Source organism: Calliphora vicina, chromosome 5 (genome assembly GCF_958450345.1).
Source record: "Calliphora vicina chromosome 5, idCalVici1.1, whole genome shotgun sequence".
NCBI classification, from domain to species: Eukaryota; Metazoa; Arthropoda; class Insecta; order Diptera; family Calliphoridae; genus Calliphora; species Calliphora vicina.
The window spans coordinates 82,683,538-82,705,733 of record NC_088784.1 but is presented as its reverse complement, the minus strand read 5'-3'; the positions used below and the strand labels follow the sequence as shown (position 1 = coordinate 82,705,733).

Genomic DNA, 22,196 nt, shown 5'->3' with positions numbered 1-22,196 from the left:
TTAGGTCGTGTGATTTATGTCTATATGAAAGTTATTTATGTTGAATTTTGTGTATATACCAAAATTTTTAAGTGATTTATGCACGTTAAAGTGATTTTCGGAAGCGGGTCTATACGGGAGCTATGACTAATTATGGACCGATCGTAACAAAATTTGGTGACATGAATTTTGTATATATAAAACTTATTTGGAGCGAAATTTGTGTAGATACATAGCTAAATTAAACATTTATGACCGATAAAGTCCAATTTCGAGGGGACATTTGTATGGGGGCTAGGTGAAATAATGGACCGATTTCAGCCAGTTTCAATAGACTTGGTCCTTGGGGCGAAAAAGTAATATGTACCAAATTTGATCGAAATATCTTCAAAATTGCGACCTGTACTCTGCGCACAAGGTTTACATGGACAGCCAGCCAACCAGACGGACGGATGGACGGACGGACGGACATCGTTTAATCGTCTCAGAAAGTGATTCTAAGTCGATCGGTATACTTTAAGGTGGGTGTTAGACTAATATTTTTGGGCGTTACAAACATCTGGACAAACGCATAATACCCTCCCCACTATGGTGGTGTAGGGTATAAAAAGTATAATATTTTGGTTTTATTCAAATATTTTTTTTTTCATTTTTAAGGCCACCCTAGTGGACATACTGCCTGTAAATGATCATAAAAAGAAGGGAATATTTACCAATGACATGAAACCAACATACATCAAACTTGTTTGGACACTTTTTTATTCCCTATTATTTATTACAAATGATTGTAATTAGTTTTGAATATGCCAAAATGAATTATGACTAATGGGTGTAGTTTTACAATAATATACACGATAATTGTTATTGATAATATTGGGGCTGTAACTATGAGTACCTACAAGATGATATAATTAAAATTGTATAGCTAATATTTTCACTTTCAAGCCTTAGTAAATTAGTGGAGCAATTCAGCCAACGGTTCAAGGAATTAGCCTCAGGAGAAATCGCATTGCTATGGATAAACATTTATACTTGGTAGCATATTTCCAAACCATATGCTGCAGCAATACATTTTTGTTAAAGTCGTAATTTTGTATTTATGATATTGTGATGGTACACTATATATAGACAAAACGAAATTACTTCCTGGCCATTTAATATTATAACAAATATTACGAATACTAAAACCCTACCTAAAAATATAATCATTTGATTTGCATATGCATTACAATGGCATTGAAAAATAATTACAATATTTAAATATTTTAAAACACTATTTAATTGCCTCAATATAACAAAAGGTTTCAAATCGTTTGGCTTTGTAAAGCAACCCATAATAAGTGAATTTTATATTTTATTTTTGTTATAAATTAAATTGCATCAATATCACCTGTAATCAATAAATACACAAAACCATACGATTATAAACAAATACATGCGAGTACGTACGGACATATTTACAAATTCTACTATCAAATTGTCCACTCATATCAAATTTCAATTAAAAACTTGAACATGCAATGCAAAATAATTATTCGGATGGACAGTTGAAACAGACAAAAACAAAAAAAAAAAAAACAAAATCAACCTTTTTATTTACATTTTATATGTGCAAAATTTGATTTATATTAAATTTCAACATTTTGACCTGTAATTTGGTTTAATTATGTTAAATCATGAATTTAACGTAAATTAGATTTGAAATAAAATCAAAGTTATAATTGTATTGTCTAGAAAATAAATAGTATGTTTTTGTTGCGGAAAAATACAAGCCTCTAAATAATATTAACTGAAAATAAGCTTTATATTTTTGAAAATTTGTTTCCAAATAACAAATTGACCATATCGATACCTTTCAGTGGATGACAATGCATGATGAAATAGAGTTTAAATTGTTGCCGGAGCAAAAAATTATTTCACCGAAATCGTTTTGTTATTTAATGCCATTAAACAAGTTTCGATTTGTAACAAAGTAGCAATATTTTCTTTCAAATTAAAAAATAAAACAAATGGAAATAAATCCAAAAAAGTTTTTGTATTCCAATTATTAAAAGATGTTTTAAAATTGGGTGCATGATTTAAAAATGCGGGAGTTTTTAAAATTTTCAGCTTGTATTTTAAAACATTTGTACAATATAAATTTATGGAAAGCATTGGCCATTGTCAGCTATGGATTCCGAGCCAACAGGACTGTTCATCTTTTGAGGCCAAGAACGAATCAAGCCTCCGATATTGGCTGTTGTTTTGGCTCTGTTCTGAAGTAAAGTGTATCCCAAATAGTAGTCGGACAGGCCAAGTTCTGGACTGTGAAGCCTTCCCAACCATTTCATTCTAAATATTTTTTAACAGTTATTACAATACAGTGGTCGACATAAGTCTACGTACGACTACAATTTTTGCCAATTTATTAGAGAAAACCCGGTAATAAAAAAATAATGCAGTTTTGTTTGAAATCTATTTTTATTGCTATGCACCAAAAAAATTTTGTTGCAATGTAAACTTGCAAAATTATTCATAAAAAACAATAAAAAAAACATTGACAAAAGTCTACATATGACTACAGCATGTCCTGGTTTTTTTGAATACTAACAGATAAGCATGCAATTTATTAAGTCTACAGTTCAAACCATATTCAGTAACTTTGAAAACACTGGTAGAGTTAAAAACAATCTGCGAAGTGGTCGCACAAAGAAACTACATCGTAGAGATGTAATCTTCATTTTAAAAGAAGTCAACAAAAACTCAAAAGTAAATACGACAAAATTGGCCAAAGAACTCGCAACAATATCAGAAGTTATTGTTCATCCACGAACAATTCAAAGAACCTTAAATAATAATGGTAATTAAAGCAGAACTTCCCGTAAAAGCGCTTTGCGAAGGACATGGAATTCTGGAAGCGAGTTTTGTTCACTGATGAGTTGAAGTATAACATATTTGGAAGTGATGGGAGAGATAAAGTATGGCGCAAAACAAATACAGCAATGGATTCGAAAAACTTACTCGCTACAGTTAAGCATGGTGTTGACAGTGTGATGGTTTGGGGTACTGTCGCTGCTTCTGGACTGGGAAAGTTAGTGTTTATTAAGGATAATATGGATCGTTATCAGTACAAATCCATTTTGGAACAAAATTTGAGAGCATCCATTGATATTTTAACTCTTCGTTAAAGTTGGATTTTTCAGCAAGATAACGATCCGAAACATTGGTCTCAAATTGTCCAAGATTGGCTACTCTACCTTGCCCCATGACAATTGTACACACCACCTCAAAGCCCGGACTTAAATGTTATTGAGCACGTGTGGGAAATTCTACAACGGAAGATCCGAAAACATCTTATTACTTGTGCACCAGTGTTAAAGGAGAACCTTCCAGAAGAATGGGAAAATATAACGTCCACAGAACTGGATAATTTAGTTGCTTCGATGCCCAGACGCTTGTAGATGCCCGCGGTGGCCCAACGAATTATTGAATTTTTCAAAAAATTTGTATTCGCTGAAAAATGTTTATTTAGTGTACAGATCGTATGTAGACTTTTGTCAACATATTTTTTTTAATTTTTTGTGAATAAAAGTTAAATTAATTATAAATTTAGCGACATTTTTTTGTTATATTACTAAAAATGCATTTGAAATAAAACTGCATCATTACTTTTACTTATTATGGTTTAGAAGTCCGCGAGTTACGAAAATAATGGTCGTACGTAGTCTTTTGTCGTTCACTGTATGTGGCCGATCGATGTCATGATAGAATATTTCGGTCTGGCTGCATATTCTGGACATTTTTCGGTCAATGCTCTCCTCAAACAAATCAGATGTGTTCAGTGCTGTTTCTCTGTAATGGTCTGAACAGATTTCAGCAGCTCATAATAGATTGGACACAACCACCGAACACAGAGAATTGTCATAGCGCCATGGATATTGGTGTCGATTTGGCTGATTGGCCGTGCTTCACATACACTTCGGATCAATTTTCCATCGCAAGTAATGATTCGGTGCAATAATGATTTTCTTTTATAGCGATCAAGAAAAATCTTCTTTCAAGGTCTCTCGGCATCAATTCGTATGTAACCCAATTTCCCTGCTTTTGGATGAATCCTGCTGCTAGCAAACGTTTTGCAATTGCTGCTTGAGTAGCTCCTAATGATTTTGTAAGCTCTTGTTGAGTTTTACAACAATCTTCATGGATTATTGCCTCCAATTCTTGTCAAGTGAAAGTGTTCCATCGGCTTCAACGCGTTGACGCCGATGACTTGCCACCATGAATGGCAAGTATACAAGTTTGTCATTCCGTTTGTAATTTCTACATTTTTCATTTGCGACCCCACAAAGTGTATATATTCTGGATTGTTATATATATCGGAGTCGATATAGACATGTCCGTCTGTATGTTAAAATCAACTTTCCGTAGCCCCCAAAAAATGTACATACATGATACAGCAATATATCGGGAATTCTTCCTGCTCGGTTGCTATTTAAAATCGACAAAATCGGTCCATAAATGGCTGATATATAAGGAAAAAATCGGTAATAACCTCAATTTTTGGCCTATTTTTATACCCTTCACCTTCGTGAGAAGGGTATATATAAGTTAGTCATTCCGTTTGTAATTTCTACATTTTTCATTTCCGACCTTATAAAGTATATATATTCTGAATCCTTATAGATAGCGGAGTCGATTAAGCCATGTCCGTCTGTCTGTCCGTCTGTTGAAATCAATTTTCTGAAGACCCCAGATATCTTCGGGATCCAAATCTTCAATAATTCTGTCAGACATGCTTTCGAGAAGTTTGCTATTTAAGGGAGGGACAACCTCGATTTTTGACGTATTTTTGATCTATATATGGATTACTAAGTCATTAATATAGACAATATATATATCTAATGATAGATATTTCAAAGTCCATTGCAATGATGTAGATAAGGCTATAGTAAGTTGGACCTACAATGGGTCAAAATCGGGAAAAATATTTTTTAACCCCAGATATCTTCGGGATCCAAATCTTCAATAATTCGGTCAGACATGCTTTCGAGAAGTTTGCTATTTAAAATCAGCAAAATCGGTGCACAAATAACGGAGATATGAGCAAAAAACCGGGACAACCTCGATTTTTGACGTATTTTTGATCTATATATGGATTACTAAGTCATTAATATAGACAATATGGATATCTAATGATAGATATTGGACCTACAATGGGTCAAAATCGGGAAAAATATTTTTTAACCCGAATTTTTTTTAAAAAAATTAAAAACTAAAAAAAAACATTTTTAAACAAATTTGGAAAAAACATTTTTTAAAAAAAAATTAAAAAACAATTTCGAAAAAAAAAATTTAAAAACAATTAAAAAAAAATTAAATTTTGTTTACCTAAAAATTTTTAAAAAAATTTATTTTAAAGTATAATTTGGTGAAGGGTATATAAGATTCGGCACAGCCGAATATAGATCTTTTTTTTGTTTTATCTATATCTGAATTACTAAGTCATTAATATAAACAAATTGGATATCCAATGATAGATATTTCAAAGTCCATTGCAACGATGTATATAAGGCCATAGTAACTTGGACCTACAATGGGTCAAAATCGAGAATAATATTTTTTAACCCGAATTTTTTACCAAAAATATTTTTTGGACATTTTTTCAATAAATTAAAAAAAAGGTTAAAAAATTTAAAAAAAATTTTTCAAAATAAATTAAAAAAAAATATCGAAAATAAAAAAAAATGAAAACCAATTTTGAAAAAAAAAAAAAATTAGTTTACCTAAAAATATTATTTTAAAGTGTAATTTGGTGAAGGATGTATAAGATTCGGCACAGCCGAATATAGCTCTCTTATTTGTTTATCTATAACTGGATTATTAAGTGATTAATATAGACAGTATGTACATCCAATAATAAATATTTCAAAGACTTTTGCAATGGCGTATGTAAGGCTAAAGTCGGATCTGCAATGGGTCAAAATCGGAAAAATATTATTTATACCGAATTTTTTTTTAACATCAAAATATTTTTTTATTATATAACATTTTTTTCACTAATAAATTTATTTATTTTTTTAAATTAAAAAAAAAAAAATCTCAATAAATTAAAAAAAAATATATTTTTTAAATTTTTACGTTTTCGAAGAAAAAAAGCTTTATAGTTTACCTAATTTTGACAGATATGCACCCTTCAAAATTACATAAAATATTAAAAACAAAAACCTTGTTCAAAAGATACACCATCTATTGTAAATCCCTCATTTTTAAGTCATACGCCCAATACTTGTTTTCAAAATAACCTAATTTCCTTATTTTTTCTTATATTTGAATTATAAACTAAGCAAATATGTGTTATTGTTTAAATTAAATTTAATAAATATTCTACTATTTCTTTATTAAATAAAGCAAATATTTAAAATTCTATCAATTTTGTAGCATTTTGTTTAAGTTTAAATAAATACAATTTTCTTCTTTCAGTTTACCAATTCATTGTCTGCATAGTTTTCTATTTACCAAACAGAAAGAATACCGTATATACACAAACATTCTATATAAAAAAACAAAGAAAAATAACCTTAATTTAAAATAAAATTGAAAATTCTTATAAAACTATTTAAAAGAAACATAATTATTTTTATGGTAAACCACAAAACAAGAAAATAGTATAAAAAAAAATTGTAAATAAAAAGAAAATTGAAATTTATCTTAATATTAGAAGCTACTTTTATAAAATAGGAAAAAATAAAAAAAAAATGAATTAAACAAATATGTATTTGTATTCAAATAAATATCTTGTAGCCCAGCAAAATTATTTTGAGAAAGTTTATTTAATTAGAAAATTGGTTTTTATATAATAATCTAATAACATATGGTTTTCACAACTATGATAAAAGGACAATATTAGAAGGTAAAAAGTCAATAGAGTACTAACTACTGACAGCGCACCAAAGTTGATTTTGTTTTTCAGAAAATTTGCAACTTTTTTGAAAATTTGTATATTTACCTAAAAGTAGTGTTTTTTTAAAAAAAAAAACATCATTTAAGAGACAATTTTTAAAATCTTCTTATTTAGCTACTCTTTAATTTACAATCAACCATTTGCTGGGATTTTTAAATACTTTTTTGCCCACACTTTCAAGAAATGAATTCACAAATAAACCAGAATGGCTAAGAACACAGATACAATCCATTACACTCCTCCATAGATACAACAAAATTGTGGTCAACTTAGAAATTTAAGGATATTTCTCTTTGTTATTCATTTTTTATTTTACAATTTAAAAAAAAAAAACAGTAGTAAAGAACTCATAAACTAAATGGAAAATATTACACATCAAGAATTAAACATTCTTGATGTGTTATTTTGAAAAATAAATAAAGAATTAAAACCCCAAAATCATGAAAAAGGCTTAAATAGGAAAATACTTTTAAAAGCCCACTTACATATATATCTAATTTAGAACGTGAAATAGTAATGGGTATCTAAGTAACATGAGAGTATATTTTGTATTTAATTTTTGAGTATTTCCAAATAAAAAGTAAAATTAGCATAACAAATTGTTTCTTAATAACTCAGAAATTATTTGAAGTACTGTAATAAATATCTCATTGGTAAAAGCTAAAGATTGTAGCTAGATTATAGCTAGTTTTTTGCAAAAAAAAATGTTATTAAATATTAATTTTTCATGTAAGTAGTTACAACGAAAATAACTCTATAAAATCTATTGAAAAACGTTCGATTTATTAAATTAAGCAAAATAGAAATGAAAATGAACTTTAAGGATTTCTACGTTTTTCGGGAAAAACTAAATTTTTATTAAAACATTATTTGTACTGCTGCTCAGTTTTAATAAAGAAACACTACAATGTTATTGAAAATATTTGCTTGAAATTGTACTAAAAATGTGAAGTTTCAAAACGGTGTAAAATTTTAATTTTAATGATGGATTTTTTAGCAGATTTTAATGAAATTTCAAAGTAATATTTGAAAATAACAGAAGATTAAATTCTATACAAAATTAACCTTTACTTTTTTAACTGGGTTATTTTGATCGAAAGTTTATAGCAGGTCAAAATAAGGCCAATTAAAAACAAGTAAGAAAGTATGGAAGGTCAAGCCCGACCATATAATACCCTACACTATGTAAAAGAGCAAAAACATTTTTCTTTTAAAATTTCAATAATTTATATTTTTGAGTGATTTTCGGAAGTGGGCCTTATAAGGGGGGCTATGACCAATTATAGACCGATCACCATGAAATTAGGTCGTGTGATTTATGTCTATATGAAAGTTTACTATGTTGAATTTTGTGAGTATACCAAAATTTTTAAGCGATTTTTGCACGTTAAAGTGATTTTCGGAAGCGGGTCTGTATAGGAGCTATGACTAATTATGGATCGATCGTAACAAAATTTGGTGACATGAATTTTGTATATATAGAACTTATTTGAAGCGGAATTTGTGGAGAGACATATATAAGTTAAACAATTATGACCGATAAAGTCCAATTTCGAAGAACATTTGTATGGGGGCTAGGAGAAATAATAGACCGATTTCAGCCAGTTTAAACAGGCTTGGACCTTGGGGTGAAAAACTAATATGTACCAAATTTTATCGAAATAGCTTCAAAATTGCGACCTGTACTCTGCGCACAAAGTTTATATGGAGAGCCAGCTAACCAGCCAGGCGGACGGACATTGTTTAATCGACTCAGTAAGTGATTCTAAGTCGATCGGTATACTTACTATCATCTGCACAAACGCATTATACCCTCCCCACTATGGTGGTGTAGGGTATAACAAGTAAGAGAGCTGCATTCGACTATGCCTAATCAGACATACCCTTTCCCAAATTATACTATTAAAAAAAATTTTTTTTAGGTTAACAAAATTGATTTTATAGTAAGAATTGTGCTAAATTTCCCAATTATAGTTCCTATGCGCATTTCACTGGTTGCTTAGGCCAGATCAGCAGGAAACCTTTTCCCAAAAGGCTTTAGAAAAACTAGAAATATTAACAAATCAAGCTTTAGTGCGTTCAATAAAACAGGATAATTTAATTTACTATAAACTAAAGTTTTATTTGTTAATTCATTTGCGTCTGTTTGTAAAAAGCCATTTGAACTGTCGTCGTAAACCGATGTCTAATGTAAGGAGTTTCTTGCCGTATGTGTTGATCTCCGTATTATTCGCCGCCAGCAATTTCACTAAGGATGGCTGTAGTTGAACGTCCCTTGGTTTGGGAACTACAGATAATTCTGCCCCTGTGTCTATCAAGAATTGCACTTTCGAATCCTTGTCCTTAACGTAAAGACGGCGTGTGTTTGTACCGTGCCCATCCTCGTTTGCCGTCGAAAACGGAGGGCTTACAAGTTTTCCGAAGGGCGTGGTCGGAAACTGCAGGGTGATCGGCACTTAGTTGCTCTCTCCTTAAATGTCCGATGATACCAACAGATTTCGTTCGATGGCGAACGAGACGAACGTGGGTGAGATGAACCTCTGCGTCGAGGTGATCGTTGTTGTCGGTCCGGTGTATGATAACCCCGGCCTTGCTCTAAGCGGTCAAATCGTTTCGTTAATTCGGCTATCGCCTTGTGCATGTTTCCGCTTTCGTCGACAAGGCTCACCTTCGGTTGATATTGTATCTCCGTCATACAGTCGGCCTTTTTTGCAAGAACATTTACGTCACCTTCTACCGTTGCCAAAATTTGTTGTACCTGTGTTGGCAATTGTCGCAGCCATAACGATTTTAAAATTTCCGGGTCCAATTTATTCCCGGATAAATCTTTGATTTCACGTAGCAAGCCTGAAGGTTTCTTTCCTTCAATAGCCAAATTGTCGAACAAGCGTTTGAAACGGTAGTCATCTGATTCACTAAATTCGTCGATAAGTCTTGCCTTGAGTGTCTCATATTTCCCGGCTATCGGTGGCGTTGATATTATATCAGATGCACATTTCAATATCGAAGAATCGATCTCAGCCACCAGCGTATAATATTTCGAGTCGTCCGTAGTAATCCCAGCTCGCATAAATTGTGCCTCCACCTGTAAAAACCATAGCTTCGGGTCAGGTTTCCAAAAAGGTGGTGGTTTTACGGCCACTCGGGATACTTGTGGTGCTGTGGCGTCTTCATTTGCGCTTGGCGTTGTGTTCACATCAGCATTTGGCATCGCTGCTGTCGGTGGTCACCAATTTAGTGCGTTCAATAAAACACGATAATTTAATTTACTATAAACTAAAGTTTTATTTGTTAATTCATTTGCGTCTGTTTACACACTAAAATAGTCTACTAGAAAATCTACTGACGCTGTTGAAAAAGTCGTTTATTCAAATCTGTGTACATGTATTAGTGAGTTGTCAAACGTCAAAGTATAACGGCGTTGCCAGATCGTAAACCCATGAGTGTGGCACTACAAAGCCATGGAGTGAATGAGAATTACAGTGAGTTTATCTTTTCTTACATTCGCATTCGGAAAATATTTTTTTAATATATTTTTTAAAAAAAAATTTAAATTTATTAGAAAAAAAAAATCGGGATAAAAAATATTTTACGCAATTTTGACAAAGTATTTGGCTAATATACGCCGTTTTAAAGACTTAGAAATCCAGATATAGATCAACAAGTAAGACAGCTATATTCGGCTGTGCCGAATATTATATATCCTTCACCAAATTATACTTCAAAACACTAATTTTAAATATTTTTAGGTAAACAAAATTTATTTTTATTTTCCAAAGTTGTTTTTTTCATTTTTTGGAAAAAAAATTTTAGAATTGTTTTAATTTTTTTAAATTTTAAAAAAAATTTTGTTTTTTAATTTTTTGTGAAAAAATATTTTTTCCTTTGTCTTTGAAATATCTATCATTACATATCCACATTGTCTATATTAATGACTTAGTAATCCAGATATATGTAGGTCAAAAATCGATGTTGTTCTGGTTTTTTCCTCATATCTCAGCCATTTGTGGACCGATTTTTCTGATTTTAAATAGGAAACTTCTCGAAAGCACGTCTGACAGAATTATTGATGATTTGGATCCCGAAGATATCTGGGGTCTTCAGAAAATTCAACAGACAGACGGGCATGGCTTAATCGACTCCGCTATCTATAAGGATCCAGAATATATATACTTTATAGGGTCGGAAAATTATATTGCGGAAATTACAAACGGAATGACAAACTTTTTTTACTGCTTTTTCCTTATATCTCAGCCATTTGTGGTCCGATTGTCTCGATTTTAAATAGCAACGGAGCCTGAAGAATTTGCGGAATGACAAACTTATATACACCCTTACCACTCATGGTTTAAGGTATAAAAATAAGTAAGATAGTATAGTGGGCCCGACCATATATATACTGGCCTGCAATATACTTCACAAAAGTGAATAAGCAGTATTTAAAAAAATCCAAAATACTAAAAACTGTTACATTTGACCCTGCTACACATTAATTATGAAAAATAATAAAAATTTTTCAAAGAGGCCAAGGTTTCTGGAACTTCTGAGGTATAGATAAAGACTTTTTATATAAATATTTGGTAATTTGTGAAATACCTAGGACTTAGTAAAATTAAATAATATTTACATTTTTGGGACATCATTTATCTTGAAAACTAAAAAAAATATAATATGGTGATTTTCCATGAAGACAAATATAAGATTTTAATGAACATTTTTAACGGTTAAAGATATCATAACAAAATTCGGAAATAATATAAACTCAGATGTCCTTAAATTAATGACATTACACTTTTTTTTATTTTAAAGTACCGAAATTCCTAAAACGGGGAAAATATGTTCCAAAAACTGAGTTTTTTTTTAGAAAAGTTCCTACTGTAACGTTATTTACCGTATTTTTGTAGATCCCCTCAAGGACTATTTTATTTATAATGTCATATCAAATGTAAATCAACTCGAAAACACCTTAACGTTCAAAGAGACTAAACTAGCTTTCCAAGGCAGTTGTGATATAGTGGGAACGATATAACAACTTTTTGTACCTCTGTATACTTTGTGTAGGTATTCAGAATTTAGTGTATTAAAACTTAGCAACAGTATTAAATAATGCTATATTGAGCAAATCATAGCCAAACATTTTGTTTCTCCCGATATTCTTACAGTATAAATCGCAGGTAATGCTTTTGGATATATCGTTAATAAAATCATATAAAGTTTTTGTAAAATTTTTAGAATTCATTTCACAAAGTGTTGGTTTGGATTTTTGGAAATGAATTAAAAACACTTTTTTTGACCCAGAAACGCTGTCCTAGTTAGACAGAAATAAATATTTTGTAACTCAAGACATAAAATTTATGCGTTAAAACATTTATTTTGATACTATCCCTCTCGCCTCCCACTAAGAGACCAAAAAACTCTTAAAGGAATGGATCTAAGCTTTCATTTGAGCAAAAAAATTTAAAAAGAGGGCCCCTTTTAGAAAAAAGTTCGATTTTGCCAAAAAAAAATCAAAAATTGTATATCTTGAGTTACAAAACATTTATTTTGCTATATATCCCACTCGCATCCCATTTTGGAAAAAAGTTCGATTTTGTCAAAAAAAAAAATAAAAAGTTGATGTATATCTTCAGTTAAAAAACATGTATTCTCGCGACTAAATAGGTCTTCAAGGAAAATATCAGAGCTTTCTGTTGAGCAAAAAAAAAAAATTAAAAAAGGGCCCATTTCGAAAAAAAATCAACAAAGTTTTTGATTTTTTTTGATAGATATCGAACTCGCATCCCACTAAGCGCCCAAATAAGTCCTGAAGGAAAATATCTAAGCTTTATTTTAAGAAAAAAGGGACCATTTTTAAAAAAAAATCAAAAAAATTTTTGGATTTGGAAAAAAATTTAAAATTTTTTTTAAATATTTTTTTCGAAATAGAAATAGATATCTAAACTATTTGGGGCACATTTTGCTAAGAACAATAGGTAATAAATTACATGGATGAGAAAAATCACATGTTTGGCCAAAATGTCAAATTTTGACCCGCTCTAACTCCGAGAGTTCTTGACCGAATTGTGTCTGAATTACTATTCAATAGGTCTACCTTGGTGCAAATTTCATCCCGATCGGAAGACATCGATTTTAAAAGTTGGTTCACTTGACGTGAAATCCCCCATATATATTCTGGGTCCTTATAATAGTCTAAGAAGGTCTAGCTCATTCCGTCCGGCTGTCCGTCTGACTGTATGTCTGTCTGTTCAAAATACGATAGAGCCCAAACGAAAGATGGCTGAATTTTTTCACAAATACTCTCTATTAACAAGGTTTGTTGCGTATTGAGCAATCATAAATATATTGGTTATGAGGCAATCGTGATAAAACTGGCCCAAATTAGTTCTATGTACTCTGAAATTATAGTGTAAAGTATAGTTAAAATCGGGCAACATTTTTTCCTTGAACATTCATAATTGTCTTATAATAATTAATATCGTGATGAGATTGGACGTAAACAAGTTTTAATGAACCTAAATCTTTCTAACCCCTATATCTAACATATCCTTTATTGTCAAATACTAATGGTGGGTATAAAAGATTTTGCACAGCCGAATATAACACTCATACTTGTTTTGGATGGATGGATGTTTTAAACTAATTTGTGGTGAATATAAAACAAAATTTGGAAAAACACTTGTAAATTTCATTGGTATATAATTTTGTTTAAAAAAAACTTAGATTTACAATATTTCAAAAACGATAATAATGAATAAACTGAATATTTCTAGTTGTAATATAAACAAAAATATTCAATTAAAATTTTCCATATTTTTTTAACTATGTACTACATAGTTATATTTCTACACAATAAAATGCACTGCAACTCTAACCAATTTTTAGAAGCTTTCTAAAATTAAAAATAAAAATCCAACAAGTTTTATTTTAAACACAAATTCCATGTACCAACAGTTGCTAACTTCCAGTGAACAATTTAAATAAACTTTGCAAAAATCTAGCTAGACACATTACTAGACAATATTTTTTCTTAGGAACCTCGTTTTACCGTCTGTCACAAATGTCTGTTGCAACAGCTAGTAGAATGTAAACATTTTTGCACACAAATTAAAACAAAAATGGGAAAAAAAGACAGCACAAATACCCGGTAGAACCAAGGATACAATGAGTTGAATATGAACTTTTCATTTTGCAATTACACGCACATGCATAAATAATAATTTCGATGCAAGCAAGAAAAAAAAAAATACAAAAGAAAGCAACAACAAAATTAAACGGAAAATAGTTGTCTGCGTGTATGTTTGTGGAGAGAGAGAAGCGGAAAAAGGATAAAACATTTTAGATTTATAAACACAAACAAACAAGACAACCAACACTTTTAGATATTCAGCTTTACCCTGCCAGCAATTTTTAGCGAATAAGTTTTTAAATCGTAATACCATGATGATTAAATTCTTTAAGGATAATATTTAATATTTAGAATTTTATTAGAACCGGTAAATTATTTATCCCTGAACAAATGCTACTGCTCCTCTCTGAATAGGTTTCAAACTCTAATAAATATCTTTGTATCCATACAAAATTCGAAAGAAATAATCACCTTTGTCAGCTCTACAAAATGTTGCCAGGGACATTTCAGCTTTATAAACACTAACAAACAAGGCAACCAACACTTTTAAATATTCAACTTCATACACAGCCAAACACACTTTCAAACATATACTATCCACAAATAATACACGCAGACCAACAAGACAGACAGACAGATAAAACAGACAGCATCATTTTTGTTATATGGCTGAGTATTCAAGTGCTGCATCAGCCGGTATGTATTACCCTTGAAATTTATACTTATTTAAAAAAAAATACATATATATACCAACAACTACGAGAACTACACTTTTACATTTTCGCATACACTAACTACTCTATAATAGTGTATGACAGGGTTGAGAAATGAAATGAGCAAATTGTACTTTTTAAAAATGTACTTTTACTGATGCAATAGTACCATGGGTTTGATGATGTTCAATACAAAAATTCAAATGAATATAAAAAAATTGAAGAGAACAAGTAAGAAAGTAGTCGATCAAGCCCGAACATTTAATACCCTACACTAAGTATATGAGCAAATGATTTTTCTTTAAAAATTTCAATAATTTGTAATTTTTGGAAGTGTGCCTTATATCGGAGCTATGACCAATTATGGACTGATCGCCATAATATTAAGTCGCTTGATTCCTTTCTATATGAAATAGCTTCTTGCTGAATATTATTTCTATTCCAACATTTTTATTAAATTTATGCTCGTTAACTCTTTGCGGTTGAGTGGTCACTTTACTAACCACCTTTTCTATAGTCTTTAAAACATAGTTTATTGGCATCTATTGCCAATTTGTTAAACAATTATATTTTTTGAAGTCATCGTTTATGATTTTTTGCAGAACTTTGCCGGCAGTGTGCTCTAGTTAGATAAATATGTTAATTTGAAAAAATCAGTGTTTTAAAAAGACTTTTCGGTCAAGCCCGACCATATAATACCCTACACTGAGTAAAAGAGCAAAAACATTTTTCTTCTAAAATTTCAATAATTTATATTTTTGAGTGGTTTTCGGAAGTGGGCCTTATATGGGGGCTATGACCAATTATGGACCGATCGTAACAAAATTTGGTGACATGCATTTTATATATATAAAACTTATTTGGAGTGCAATTTGTGGAGATACATTTATAAATTAAATATTTATGACCGATAAAGTCCAATTTCGGAAGGACATTTGTATGGGGGCTAGGTGAAATAATGGACTGATTTCAGCCAGTTTCAACAGGCTTGGTCCTTGGGCCCAAAAAATAATATGTACCAAATTTGATCGAAATATCTTCAAAATTGCGACCTGTACTCTGCGCACAAGGTCAGCCAGCCAGACGGACGGACGGACATCGTTTAATCGACTCAGAAAGTGATTCTAAGTCGATCGGTATGCTAATATTTTTGGGAGTTACAAACATCTGCTCAAACGCATAATACCCGACCCACTATAAATATTCGATTTCAAAAAATTTTATACGAAACAAAAATTTGTATCATTAGTTATGCGGGAACTTTTGATTAGTTATGCGGGAAAATTGATATTGCACAAATGTTTCAAAATAAAAGCTAAAAATTTTAAAAACTACCGCATTTTTAATTCATACACCCAATATTTCGATGAGCTAATTATTATACCATTCACCATGATTGGCAAGGATATATAGAAGTTTGTCATTGCGTTTGTAATTTCTACATTTTTCATTTGCGACCCCACAAAATATATATATTCTGGATTGTTATAGGTAGCGAAGTCGATATAGACAAGTCTGTCTGTCCGGCTGCATGTTGAAATCAACTTTCCGTAGCCCCCAAAATACTTGATTCATACATCACTATATCGGGAATTCTTCCGGTTGCTATTTAAAATCGACAAAATTGGCCCTCAAATTGGCACTGAGATGAAAGGAAAAAACCCGGATAAACTCGATTTTTGGCCTATTTTTGATCTATATCTGGATTAGGAAGTTACACAGGTCAACAGCAAAAAAGGCTTGAATAAGAACATACATGATTCATACATCAATATATCAGGAATTCTTCCGGCTCGGTCGATATAAGAAAAAAAACCGGGATAACCTCGATTTTTGGCCTATTTTTGATTTATATTTGGATTTCTAAGTCATTTATATAGACAATATGGATATCTAATGATAGATAATCCATTGCAACGATGTATATAAGGCTATAGTAAAATCGGGAAAAATATTTTTTAAGCCGAATTTTTTTTCATCAAAAAAATTTTTTTTGGCAAAAATTCTTTATCCAAAAAATTTTAAATTTTTAAAAATAAAAAAAAAAAATTTTATTAAAAAAATAAATTTAAAAAAATCAAAAAAAAATCGGGAAATTTTTTTAAAAAAAAATTAAAAAACAATTTTGAAAAAAACAATTTTAAATTTTATTTACCTAAAAAATTTATTTTAAAGTATAATTTGGTGAAGGATATGTAAGATTCGGTACAGCCGACTATAGCTGTAACTATATGGTATAAAATTTTATTTTTAAGTAGGAGGTAGTATTTAATACTTTTATATTGGAAAAGTAATAGGAAATATTTAATGCTATTTAAGTTGATATTATTGTAAGTCCTTCTAATATTTTAGTGCCCAAAGGATTTTGGTATCAAGCTAAATTAAAGCTTTCATTTAACACTAATATGGTAATAATACATGGCGATAGCTATTAAAGAAATGAAGAACAAATTTTTTCAAATTAGCTAAGTATTATTTTGTCAATAATAAAGAAGTTATATCTACGCGGCACTAGCGAAAAAATCGATTTCCGAAAATTTTACGGCAATTCCTTAAAAGTTTGTGATGATCGTGTTATATTGATGCTCAGCCATCAATAGGGTTGCTTATCAGTTTTTTTTAAATTCTATTGTCATAAATATCTATCAGTGCTTAGTTATCTATGGTGTAAAACAGTTTGATAAAAACTGAACAATTTTAAAAATTGGAAAAATTTTGTTTTTAAAATTTTAAATGTCTCAAACTTTAAGAGGTGAAAGATTGGTAGCCTCAGATTTCGGATTCGTAAGTTTTTGTCTGTAGTCAGCCGGTATGAGGAAAATCAAAAATGTTTGAGAATCGTTGAAACTGAAGTACATACAAGCCATCTGACTACAGTTTCAACGATTCTCCAAAATTTTTGATTTTCCTCATGTATTTAATTTGTATACCCACCATCAAAAAACACATATTCATATTCATCGTAGATCCACAAAAGTATATATCGTCCCCTCAATTGTTCTAGATGTCTACTAACACAAAAGTTTTAAACTCAATTATTTCGAAATGGCAAAAAAATTATAAACTATTGTTTTATTAAGAGGACGATATATGCTAGCTCCTTATGAAATTCTAAGCCGATCAAGCTATTCTAAGCCGATAGACAGTCCGTCTGTCTATCTGTTGAAAACACGATAGGGCAGCTGCCTAAAATTTTTAACAAATATTCTCTGTTGATAAGGTTTTTTTGGTATTGAAAATCCATGATTTCACCTATTCCCCATACAAATGTCCCCCAGAAATACTTTTGGAACATAAATAAAATAAGTCCCTTGTAGCTTTGTATTATTCAAGTTGGAATTGCAGCAAAACAAAAAGTACAATTGTACCAAATATTTCAGCCCTGCTGTATAGTGCACAAAATATTTGTATTATTGTTATTGTTGCTGCTGCATTTGTATAGTTTTTGTAACGATTGCTATTATTGTTGTTGTTTTTTTTTTCGCTTTTGTTATTGTTACTCTTGAAATGTGTTCATTTTTGTTAGTGTTTGAGCGCAAAAAAACAAACAAACAAACGAACAAACAGAAAATAACAACAACAACAATTACAAGTTCACTACAACCATTAACTAGAAATTAAAGTATTGCAAAATTGAAAAATAAACTAAGGATATTTTTGCTTTAACTATTTACTTCTAATAGGAAAACACAAAAAAGGGAAATTTTCTCGCTTTCTTTTTTATATAGAGATAATGGATTAAAATGTGCTCTCCCTTAAAACAGAGAGAGAATACAAATCTCTAAAAAGCAAGCGCTGTATGTAAACAAAAAATAATACAAACATTTATGTTTTCTCATTTCATTACAGCAGTTTCTAACACGAAGGACATGCTCTCCCGCTCTCAAAAACAGGATGTTTGTCTGACTGCTTAGAATAAGCACCTGTCACTTTATAACACTCAACATAGAAGGCCTGAGAAATTTTGAAACACAACAAGGAAAAACTAACTGCTGAAATAATTTATTACTCTTTCAAAAAAAGTGGTTGCTACAATCAAGGAAATGTGTTGCTCGTGTGTGCTCAATTATAATAAAAATAACGGTACGTGGCTCTCTTTAACATCGGGTTTGTTCGTTTAGTTTGAAACATATTTTCAAGTTTATTTAACTAAAGTTGTCGTGTTTTCAAAACTCAGTTCGTAACGGTTAGTGCTAGAGAGAACATAACGAATGGTTGAAAAAATTTGAACGGAAATTTTAAAAAGAATAAATTACACAAGAATTTACGGAAATTTTTTAAACAAACAAACTACAAGTATAAAATAAAAACAAGCAAGCTAAATTTTAAGCTACAAAGGAAAATATTAAAAGAAATTCCTAAGCAAAATCTTAATAAATAAACTAAAAGTGAAACTAACTTATTTAAACCAATAACAGATATTAATAAGAAATTAAATAAAAAAAAGTAACAAAAAATTAATAAATCTAGTGTTTAAGAAAATCATGTTAAAAATTTTCTAAATAAAATTAATAAAGAAAAAAAATTTTATTCAAAAAATAGTGTAATTTTTGCTCAATCAATTTGGTAAAAAAAAAAGTATAAATATTTATGAGTCTCTACGAAGTGTGAAATTTGTTGGAAAAAAATATATAGTGAATATTTTCCATTATTTTGTTGTTATTGCATGGTGTGTTATTTAAAAAAAATGGGCTCAATGAAATTATTAAATAAATCGGCCACACTTAGTGTGTTGGCTATACAAATCTTTGTGCTGCTGCTAAATTTTGTGGATTATGCCTACTCAGATTACGAAAACACTTGGAATTTATATTATGAACAACCCTGCTGTATGGGAGGAAATAACCAGCATCATATAAGACATCATAAAGGTAAGATGAGTTTTGCTTTTTTAATTAATAAAATGCACAAAAAACAGAGGAATTTTTGAGGTAGAAAATGTTGGGTAGACAAATTTTATAAGAAAATTAATGAAATCAAATGAATAATAAAATTCTAAGCATATTTTAAGGTAGCTGTATAGGTTAGAATATTTCAATATTTAAAATTCTTAAGCCTTTAAGAAAATTTTATAGTTATTAGTAGTTTTAAGTTAATTTTGAGGAAAATATATTTTTATACGAATATTTTCAAGAAATTAATTAGAGTAGCTTAAAATCTTAAGTTTTTTTTTGTAAACCGTACTACAGCAAGATTAAGACCATAAAATTCTATATCTTATTCTAAATCTTAAGTTTTTTTGTAAACAGTACTACAGCAAGATTAAATCTATAAAATTTGTTTTCATTTTAAAATGTAAACTTAATATTTTATTCTTTCTAAGTGTCTGAAATTGTTTAAAATAATGTTAATATACAAATTTTTATGTTTACAACTTGTAGTTCTGTCTGTAGTATTATATAAATGAACTAATATTTTTTGGAGATTTATCCTTTTGAAGTTAGTCATATATCCTTTTTTCATATAAATATTTTTATTTTATAAAATCATATGAAATCATGTTAATAAAACCATAAAAATCTTTTATTTTAAGAACTCTCCAGAAATTTTTTTTTTTATTTTCAAATGTAAACTTAATATTTTATTTTTTCAAAGTGTCTGAAATTTCTTAAAATAATGTTAAAATAAAAAAATTTAGGTCTACAACTTGTAGTTTTGTCTGTAGTAATATATAAATGAACTATTTTTTTTTGGAGAAGTATATTTTCGAAGTTAGTCATATATCCTTTTTTCACACAAATATTTTTATTTTACAAAATCATATGAAATTATGTACATATTGTTTCAACAGCATTATACAAATATTGTAAAAAGAATTAACAGAATTTTTCTTTATTTAAAAAAAACAGCGGAAAATTAAGACGTTTAGAAACAATTACTCCTGTAATACTTGTATTTCTGTATGTACGAACAAATTAAGGCAAACATATTTTTGTGTCGAGGCTTGTCTTGTATGTTATTCGTATGTAAATATTTCTTTTCATATCATTTCATATGAGTTTATTTCACAAATTAAAATTAAATAATTTGTTGCTTCAAAGGTATTTAATAAAATTTTCTTAAAAAAAAAAACACAGACATATGGTTGAAAATGTCCTGCAGCTGATATGAAATAAAAATTTTTGACAAGGTGTCGGACCTTAGCTGTTTCAAAGTTGCTCAAAAACTTTAGATTCGCTTTGATTTGTCTTTCATCAAACTTTAAAGTTAAATTTTATATAATTTTTACAATATTGCTCTCATAGTAATGCCTATTTATGTAACATAGTCCCAATATATTTTCCAAGGAAATTATTATCTTTTCAAAACAGAATATAGAAACAACAGAATTGTCTTAAAACAACGGATATCTCAAATAAAAATCTTTCATTTTATAAAGAGTAAGATATTTATAAATTTAGTCTTCAATTTAACGAAGGAAAAATAATAATAAATTTAAACAAGGATATTTTCATATTCCTCAAATTTGTACCTGATTATATTAATACTAAATCATAATAACCATAGAATATTCCTTACAATATCGTATCTATATAGATTTTTACTTTTATTTTCTATCAAAATGCAAATATCTGTCGGCATAGCTGTCATTTCACTCAAGTGAATTTTTAACATAAAACTAAAAGGAATTTTTCTGGTTATGTAGACAGTAATATATGAAATATTTAAAATTTATATTTTTAAGTGCTTTTTTATTGTGTGATACAAAATCTAAGTCTGTGTTCAAAAACTGTTGTATAAGAAATATGATTTGTTTTATTTTTGTTTGACAAATCGAAGTGAATTTTACTTATATTTTAGATAATGAATGATACAAATAATATTTAAATATAATAAATTAGATGTGACGGTGTTATACTAAGATTGTAATTTATTTAACATATTGTATAAAAATGTCCTTAACTAAACATTTATTTTTAAATTTTAAATTTTTTTCATGTTTTTCATAAACAGTATAAACTGATTTTGATGGTAAGGACATGATTTTTGAGATATAATTTTTCAAAGGATCCTAATCATACTGATTATCCTCTTTATGATAAAAATGTTTGTTTTTGAGTAATACATTGGAAAATCAAAGTTTCAGTCTAAGTTTATAATAATTTAACAATTAGTTATAAAAATATACACAAACAAAATACGTTAAAACAATTTTTCACACGTCCTGTCTTGGTATAAATTTCAATTACCCCTAATGGTCCTGTTCTAAATTTTGTATATTATTTTTATCGTGACATGATTCATATTTATGCAACAATTTTGGAAAATACAGAATATCCTTTGGGAAACATAATTTCTTTAAGATTTTCTACAAAAAAAACTCTATAGTTTTAATATGAGATCAAAAATTATAACATATGAATTGATCAAATATTTGATCATCGAAACCCATATATTCAGCACATGTTTATTTGATATTAGATAACTTTTATAAGAG

General features: G+C 29.4%; 2 protein-coding genes across 3 annotated transcripts in view; one reads left to right on the top strand and one right to left on the bottom strand.

The window, feature by feature from the left end:
* Positions 1 to 9,326: 9,326 nt before the first annotated feature.
* Positions 9,327 to 10,130, bottom strand: LOC135961422 (uncharacterized). The gene has a single exon (XM_065512922.1). It carries the CDS (start codon positions 10,128 to 10,130, stop codon positions 9,327 to 9,329), a length of 804 nt encoding a protein of 267 aa, XP_065368994.1.
* Positions 10,131 to 19,299: 9,169 nt separating this feature from the next.
* Positions 19,300 to 22,196, top strand: part of Sema2b (Semaphorin 2b) — a 192,112-nt gene continuing 189,215 nt past the window's right edge. For both annotated transcript variants that reach the window (XM_065513665.1, XM_065513664.1), the window contains exon 1: positions 19,300 to 19,629. In XM_065513665.1, the coding sequence (XP_065369737.1) occupies positions 19,425 to 19,629 (205 nt within the window). In that variant the 5' untranslated portion in view covers positions 19,300 to 19,424. The remainder of the gene's footprint in view (positions 19,630 to 22,196) is intronic.

Coding starts and splice junctions, on each gene's coding strand:
- LOC135961422 (XM_065512922.1), bottom strand. CDS start 10,130: ATGCCAAATGCTGATGTGAACACAACGCCAAGCGCAAATGAAGACGCC.